The 8,990-nt window shown below is 46.4% G+C and overlaps 1 protein-coding gene across 3 annotated transcripts in view; it reads left to right on the top strand.

Moving 5' to 3' along the window:
- The window catches only part of LOC108546041 (LIM/homeobox protein Lhx2), a 225,822-nt gene that overhangs the window by 134,680 nt on the left and 82,152 nt on the right, over positions 1–8,990 (top strand). For all 3 annotated transcript variants that reach the window (XM_017897961.1, XM_017897959.1, XM_017897960.1), the window contains one exon: positions 3,685–3,893. In XM_017897961.1, coding sequence (XP_017753450.1) covers positions 3,685–3,893 — 209 coding nt within the window. The remainder of the gene's footprint in view (positions 1–3,684; positions 3,894–8,990) is intronic.

Raw genomic sequence — 8,990 nt, 5'->3', positions numbered from 1 at the left:
TCTCTCTCTCTCTCTTATTAACCAATGTTGAGTCTTTGACGATTCTCACGTAACTATTTTATTCATACTAAACTCCACTCGCACATGTTATATTTATATCATCGTAAATGAGTTTCATTTGTTCTACCTCATTCCCATTCACACTTAGTCTATGATATTATTGTAGAAATGAATGTAGAAAAAGGGCCATATTGGCCATATTTATCTATGGGAGGGACACAATTATTCCGTGGGCCTTATCACTTGTTTTCCTCGAACGCGTATATGAGCTTCTCGGCCAAATAGACGGTTTCCATCGAACGCATATATGCGACGGTCATCGGCGAAGGATTAACCCTTTGCACTCGAGAATTTCTTGGCTAAAGAAGAATAGGAGTTCATAGATTTCCTTTTACAAAGCTGACGATATTTTTCTGAGCAGCGAACACGAAGACGTATGATAATTAACACGTAGAATTATTTGATGTCGATATCTCGCACACCGTTACATTGTCTGAAATTTGACATATTAACCGTTTGAGTCCCAAGCAGCGCGATGTAGTAAAAGAAAATGGACTTTTGATGAAGATGAAGTAAAAGAAAAATCAGAGAATCTTCTTACACGTGGGTGACCCGAAAGGGGTTGCTCGCATAAATTCCTGCACCACCGGTTGCATATTAACCGTTTGAGTCCCAAGCAGCGCGATCACGCTTTTCAGATTTTGCGTTGAAAAATTCCAGTGCATTTCGAGCGTTATGGGCAACTAACGGTGCTATCATTGATTGTCCAAGTGGTGAGCTAAACTTTACTGATGCACGTTCGTCACATAGCACCAACTATCGCGACGATTGGGATTTTTCGACATAAAATTTAACATCGGCGCTATCATGCCGATGGGCTGGTGCTTCTCGATTAAGACAAGTGGTATCGTTGTCTCTGGTTTTTCAATCGTGTTCTTCCAAAAGCCTCTGAGACTCAAACAGCTAACGAATATCGAGCTTCGAAATTTGATCGAATGGCGACTGAAGGGCGCCTCTCGAGCGCAAAGGGTTAATTATTCCTTGGATCCTAATCTGTCGCGCTTCGCGTGAATTTTCCATCTCGAGATGGATCACGATCTTGTCCGCGCTGATGCACGCGAGCCGATCAAGATTTTTAACCACTCGTGATCTATCCTCGATCGAGCTTCTTAGATCTGATCGAACGACGTGGACGATTCTTTGCAAGGTTTATCCGATAGTCGTATATTTTAATAATCAGCGACGTCGACCACGATTATTCACGCTTACCAGCGTTTACATAATCGAGCGACTAAGTGTTCGTCGAGATTGCTCGCTTGACGCTGCGCGATGATTTATCGCCAGTTAATGACTTTCGATTTCGTATTAATTATAGCAATGCCTCTCTCTCACACACGCGCGTGCATTCTCTCACTCTGTTTCCTTCTCCCTCCTTGCCCTCCAGCTCTCGGTTAATAGAAGCACCGTGGGGTCGTCGCTTGCTCGCGTTGCAACGTGTTATTACGCCGAGCGTTTTCGTTGCGTAATCGGCCAATGGACACACGATAAAACAGCCAAAGTCTTGGCCGGTGGCGATCGAAACGGGAGAACGTTGGTATAAGAAATAGCAGCAGGAGTTTAAGCGTCCCGCTAATGCGTCTTTATGTAATTACGCTCGCGTGTAATTGCGTTCGCGTTAATGGGGCGCTTGTTACGAAATGGGAGAAAAAGTCACTGTTGGAACAATGCAATGATTTATCGTCTCCGAAATGCCAACTTTTTGTCCCTCCGCCGTGATTCCATCGGAGTAACGAATAAATTCTATAGGGACCACTTGTCTCGATGGTTTTACGGTTACTTATGGTGATCGATAATCGGGATCGAGGATTGGAAAATTCGCGTATTTTCTTCCTAATGCTTTTTGACGATTGGTCCCAAAGATTGCGATATCGTGCGAGACTCGTGGCAAGGATATCGGGTTGAACGCGATAGTCACGGGCGGGAGACGTGGTCTGTAGCTAGCGCTCAACGTGAACAGCGTGGGTCAGACTCGCGGTTAGTTTTCGCTGATGTTTTCCTGGTTTAGTAGCGCGTTATTTCTCGCCACGTTGGCACGAAGCTGCTCGACGTGTCGGACACTGCCGTTGACTATGACAAGGGGTTAACACTTTGACTGCCAGGTTGGTCATATGTGACCTGCCACGGTCCTTCTGTGACGCCACGGTGGTCGCTGGTGACGGGATCGCTTAAATTATTTACAATTGCAAAAATTGAATGCAAATTGACAATCAGTCAAGCTGACAGGTGGTTACCCGTGACTGCCAATAAGACAGACGCTGCATTGGATAAGAATGTTGCTTCGTGAGAAGACAGCACGAAAATTCTGGAAGCTTAAAGGCTTTGGACAATTCTTGTACACTTTATTAACCCCTTCGCGTACTTTAACGAGTCTGATTCGTGATGAAGATTTTGGCCCAAAAATGAATTTAACGAGCCAGACTCGCGAATAGAAAATTGGCCCATATGGCTCGTGGACATATCGTATTTGTATTAGGAAAGAAGAGAGAACGGGTCAATAGAACCGTGCTTAAAACCCTTTCGACTTGAAACGTTTTACATTTTTCTTCCGTTGTGGATGCTTAACAATCTTTTATTTCTTTTTATTTCAATCTCTTATTTCTTTTAGTCCCTTATTTGTATTTCGACTAGTATCGCGACTGTTTTCGAGCATCGGTCTAGTCGTTTGGGCCCGGATTTCGTCGAGCTAAATTTCACGGGAAGGGGTTAATTAACAAATAATAATATCGCTCGTCCTATCTTGGTTGTTTATAATTGCCGCTCATCAGCCATAGTTATTTAGCCGGCATGATGTCTTCCACGGGCTACTCATGGGCCCTCACCATAGTCGCGGACGACGACCCTTGTTACGACCCTTACCTACGTTCAGTCTAACACGTCTTACATCTTATATTATTAATTAATTTATTATTAATTTTCCATTATATGCTTCGAATAATAAAAATACTCCCACGGCGTCCTCAGCGAAACACGTGACTTCGGCGTGTCAGTCAAAGGGTTAATATCGCGAAATTTCGCTGATATTCTCGCGATCGCGACGACGAAACGTGGCTTCCGAGCGTGTCCGCGTGTATGCTCGCGCGTATCCGTGAGAGTTACATTCACCTGCAGTGTGTTTGGACAAATCAATTTGCAGTTGGCGCTGTTGGGTCGCGAAGTTCGCAGCTTGCCATCCCGCAAGAAGTCGAAGTCACCGAGTAACTTCGTTCCTTCCTAATTGCGCGAGCCAATTATTATTCGAGAACTTGCCGGGAAACAGCATTTCGAAAGTCTCAGACATTATTTACTCTGGCCTAGAAAATTCTTCGTCCATTTGTTAGGGACCCTCCGCGTTGGCTGTAGGTCGGGTCAAACTTTCTCTGTTTCGTCGAGATCGAAGGCGGTCGAACGCCCAGGCGTCGCGATTTAACCGAGTTCGTTAACGCGTTAAACGCCACGGAACGTTCACGACATAGTTAGCCGTCATTCGGGCCCTCGCGGGCCGTGCGGACTGACAGCCGCGAGGCCTGAACGGAGAGTCTAGCGCCGGTCCCTAGACACCGACGTGGCGTTTGACGCGTTAAGCAGAGATTACGGATACCAGTGATACGTGATAATGTAAGGTTGAAATTGGAATTTTTGGTGCAGCAAGAAGGCGGCCCGAGCGGACCAACGGGGATCCAACAGTGCGCCGGTTGCGGCGGTCAAATAGTGGAAAGATGGCTGTTGCTGGCGATGGATCGGTATTGGCACAACGGTTGCCTCAAGTGCACGTACTGTAGCGCGCCACTGGCGGAAATCGGCCACTCGTGCTACACCAAGCGCGGCATGATCCTCTGCAAAAGCGACTACAGAAGGTAAGGGTGTATTCACGTTGCTCTTGAAAGTAGCCCGGCCTTGCGACAACCTAATGGCGCAGGCACCTCGCGAATTTCTCCGACTTACTAGGGTAGATTCGCGATATTTCCCTTTTAGGCCCAACGCAAAGGTCCCAATAATTACTTCGAGCTTGGAGAAAAGAAAATTTAATCGCAAACGCGGCTCTCTTTGGCGTTGCAGAAATATTATCGTAGGAATTATGGGAAAAGAAAAAGAAGAAAAACTAAACTCGGTTTGAACTAAAAGAATATATATTTTTGTGTAAAGCGATATGGCGGTGAGGCCTAGCAAGAAACTGAACCGACGACCTAACGGCACAGGTACCTAGGGTAGATTCGCGAAATTTCTCTTTTGGGCCCAACGCAAAGGTCCCAATAATTACTTCGAGCTTAGAGAAAAGAAAATTTAATCGCAAACGCGACTCTCTTTGGCGTTGCAGAAATATTATCGCAGGGATTATGGGCAAGAAAAGGAAATAAATTAAATTCGCTTGGTTCGAACTGAAGGAATATATATATTTTTGTATAAAGCGACGTGGCAGCGAGGCCTGGCAAGGAACTGAACTGTCGCGTTCCTAACGTCGCTGAAAAAGGGAAAGATTAACCCTTTGCACTGCTGCTACGGCGGTTGCCGAAGCGCGAGCTGGCGAGAACGAGCAGGGGGGACGTGGGACACAGCTTCGTAGAAAGACGGGGCGCGAGAGGGAGGGCGGGAACAATTAAAACACATTTATACGCCGGCCAATTCGTGATCACCATTCTCGTCGGCGCTGGGCCCTGAATAGGTCCCTGGATGACGTATTAACTCGTATTTGTCTCCTGACAATACCCGGCTAAACTCTCTGCCCAGGTGTCCGACGTTTTACACTCTTCCATCTCTCTGGAGGACGTACGGACGACGAGCGTGCATGCTCGGAATTATAATGGGATAGACCATAACAGGACGAGAGACCAAGGGCCACGGAACAAGCCGGGGGAGTCCCAGAGGTAACAGGATTTCGTGAAAGGAAAAATTTCATTTGACCTGCCGCCGGGGGGTGGGGCGCAGGGGTGCAGGCGGATCGCGGAGCCCGCGGTGTCGTAAATAGTCCGTTCCAGGACGTAATAATAGGGCCGGGTTAGAAAGTCGATCGAGCCGAAACGACGCACGCGTGAAAAATTAAACGCGTCCACGCTTTCGACGAACGGCTACCACTCGAAGATGGAACGACGTTTCTCGCGAGTCCGCGTTTCACGGAGCAGCTCGGGCAAACTTTGCGGTGCAAGTTCGCGGGACTTGTAGAAAAATAAGTGGAAAAAGAATCGTCGGTTTTTATTTGCTCGCGTGTCTTCTAACGCGACAGCGTCGTTTCATCGCAGCCATAAAAATTGCGGGGAAAACTGTAGACCGTGGTTCATCCTTCGCTATAGACGGTATTGGGGAAGGAATATCATCGGTATCGGGGAACGCTGAAAATTACAGGCTGCGCCATCGCGTTGTCGCGCTCTGAACGAGAGACGTTGCGATTATTATAATTTCGCCGAGCGTCATACTGTCGCGTGACAAATTCGATACTTACGTAAGAGAGAGGAATTATTCGATGATATTATTCGAGGATATTTGGTATATTCTTTCGGAGAGCATGCGTTGTCTCGCAGGTAGCGAGAGGAAAGGAGGAGACGGGGAACGCGGAGTCGGTTGCGTTTTGGATTTTCGATTTAAAAAATGCAAAGGAGAGCGAGGATAAGGGACAGGCGAGGTGATCGATAAGGGGCGAAGGGACCAGCATCGCCGGCCCTGTCGGTACAGTTCCACATTCCACGTTCACGACGGGTGGCCCGTTCTTCGAGTATCGCTGTCTTCCTCCGCTTCGCATTAGAGACACGACAGTTCCGTTGTGTGTTTTTGTGATTGATCACGTGATCTCGTCATTCGATATAATAAGATTCGCTTTAATCTGCCGGGAGATGGAACGACGCCGCCACGGTCGCAGATTACCGCATACCGAGATAAAAACTGTTAAGCGCCGTTCCTCCTACTCCGTCTCGCATATTATTTCTCTGATGTAACAATGTAACGTTGCCTCCCAAGACGTTCAGACGCGTCACTCCGTCGCGGAGAATATTCCTGGCACGTGTGTCATAAGTAGTCTGACGTCGATCGCTCGAAATTCGACGGGAGAAATTTTCGGGTTGAAACAGATGCCTCGAATCCGAGCTCGATTCGCTTTATAGTCCAGATCCAGCATCCACCCAGATCCGTTACTTATCGTGTAGGAATTACGGGAAAAGAAAAAGAGGAAAAACTAAACTCGGTTTGAACTAAAAGAATATATATTTTTGTGTAAAGCGATATGGCGGTGAGGCCTAGCAAGGAACTGAACCGACGACCTAACGGCACAGGTACCTAGGGTAGATTCGCGAAATTTCTCTTTTGGGCCCAACGCAAAGGTCCCAATAATTATTTCGAGCTTGGAGAAAAGAAAATTTAATCGCAAACGCGACTCTCTTTGGCGTTGCAGAAATATTATCGCAGGGATTATGGGCAAGAAAAGGAAATAAATTAAATTCGCTTGGTTCGAACTGAAGGAATATATATATTTTTGTATAAAGCGACGTGGCAGCGAGGCCTGGCAAGGAACTGAACTGTCGCGTTCCTAACGTCGCTGAAAAAGGGAAAGATTAACCCTTTGCACTGCGAGCAATTTTTAATACGACCTACCAGCAACTCCGAGTCATTTTACCTTTCCTGTTAGCTTTTATAGCACGATGTTTACCGATCAAGTAGCATTTCATTTTCATCTGTTCTTCTGCCAATGGTGTACCGGTATAATATCTATCGGTAAACACACGGTAACCCTGTGTTTCTGGAATTTTATCTAACAATATTTGATATAAATTCAGCGGAGTTCTAGTGCAGCAGCAGTGACAACGGAGTTACAGGCTATCTTGCGGTGTCGCCATAGCTGTGACAACAGAGTGCAAAGGGTTGAAACAAATACCGGTGCAGATCCTCGCCAGGCCGATGCCGGCCCAGGCTACACGCTCGTCATCATAATTCTGGATTTCCTTGCTCAGGTTTAATATCGGATCTACTAATTATCGCATTCGAGTAGCCAAGTAGGCAGGGCAATTTGAAGTTTAGATAATCACGTATTTATTAATACGATAAATTAAAGCGGTAGGATGAGAATGGATCCTCGAAGGATCCTCACGGATGCTGGAAGCTCTAAGAAAATATCGTCCATCATCGAATACTTATATCTTCAAAAATCACGGTGAAACGATTTCTTCGCGTACGATGTATCCGGAGCGTGTAAAAATTCCTAAAACCGTGTAATATCAGGTCCCTGCGTTAAATACCCGTCATTCTTCGCAAACTCGTCGAAATCACTTTTTCAACAATTATTCAAGATACGAGCAAGGGTTGGTTCATCTTCTATATCTACTCTGCCTTTAGTTATTTTGATTCGTAGATGTCGATCCAACTCTTGGGATATCTCACAAATGTGCCAAGTAAAATTCGGGCAGGATTCGCAAGCTCGCGAATTGATAGGCGAAAAGGGGAAGCATCTTTTTCCCTCTGGATATTCCATCGCGAAACCACTGTCAATTATTCGTCATATATCGTTCCACTGGTTTTTACCAACAAAGTGCTCGGTTCTCAATGTCATTAACTCGATTGGAATTGCTGCTCGGAGCTCGGGTTGAATCAAGGATGAATCGGGCGCCATTTCCAAGTAGTTGCAAAGTTCGCCACACGTGCGCCAGTTTGAACGCGAGGCATTCGTCTCGGTGCGAATGATATTTTACAAGTTGTATTACGAATGGTCGGGAACGGGAGCGTAACCCGAAGGGATGACCCGGTTGTTCCCGCGGAACGTCCCAACTCGCAGCCGTTGATTGATCGCGAAACAGGATTACACGGCACGAACGTCGCGTTTCGAGCTTCATTAAATCGCAGACACGCGATTGCTCGACCGATTAATTCCGTGGCCGCGTTGGTATCAGCCGGTTCGATTATCAAGCGCGTCCGCGATGACGAAGAAGTCGTTCCGGGGGAAGACGTAAAAGTTGGCCACGGTTGGGGAAGGAAAGCTCGTTGGTTACGCGAGCGGTTGCATAAGCCGGAGGAGTTGGCCAGAAATGAACGATAATTGATACGCGCGGCGTTTTCACGCTGATAAACGCTCAGCACGGGTGAATTAATCGCGCCACTTCCGGCGCATCGATGATTACCGACCGTGCAGACTCGTTGGCGCCAAGTATCGAGCAATCAACATTCCGCTCGCGCAAAATAGCTGCAATCTAGGAAGCTGTCACTTCACGGTGACACTTAGCCGCTGATTATACGCCGCTTCCTTCGTCCCGTTCTTCGAACACTGTTCGCCACGACGCTGTCCCGCGCGTGCGGAGTTCCCCGGCTTCTTTCCTGCCTCCAGGTATGCTTTGTCATTGATTTTTTCTCTCCTTCGTCATGCTCGATTCTCCAGTGATACGAGCATTTGAATTGTCAATTCGTGGAACACAAGGCACGTGATGCTAGAATTTACCATTTTACTTCGAGGTTTAGCGTCCCTCAACTCTTTGGGGCACGCTGGGATTGACCCTTTGCACTCGAGAGGCGACTATCAGGTCGCCGTTAGATCAAATTTCCAAGATCGATATTAACCCTTTGCACTCGACGACAATTTTTCGTTACAGAAAAATTGTCATTCGAAGACTTTCTGTCACAGAGTCGACGATATTTTTAAAATGGTAAATGAGAAATCGTATGCAAATTAAGACGCAGAATTATTTTTCTTCGACATTCCACGCGTTGTTGGGTAATTTCAAATTTGATATATTAATTAACGTCGATCTTTAGAATCTGATTAAATGGTCAGGTTAACCCTTTGCATTCGAGAGGTGACTTTCAGTCACCATTTCATAAAATTTGGAAAATCAATATTAATTAATATGTCAAATTCGATGTAATGTAACATTGTGCAAGGTATCGAAATCAAATATAGGTAACCCTCCTATAACACGGTAGATAGGCTCCTAGAAATTGACGTGTTATGTGAAACTCTGTTGTACGAGACCCAGAGCCAGTAC

This window comes from Eufriesea mexicana, unplaced genomic scaffold (assembly GCF_001483705.2).
Source record: "Eufriesea mexicana isolate 0111107269 unplaced genomic scaffold, ASM148370v2 scaffold596, whole genome shotgun sequence".
In the NCBI taxonomy this organism is placed as follows: domain Eukaryota; kingdom Metazoa; phylum Arthropoda; class Insecta; order Hymenoptera; family Apidae; genus Eufriesea; species Eufriesea mexicana.
This window is presented reverse-complemented; position numbering and strand designations above follow the sequence as displayed.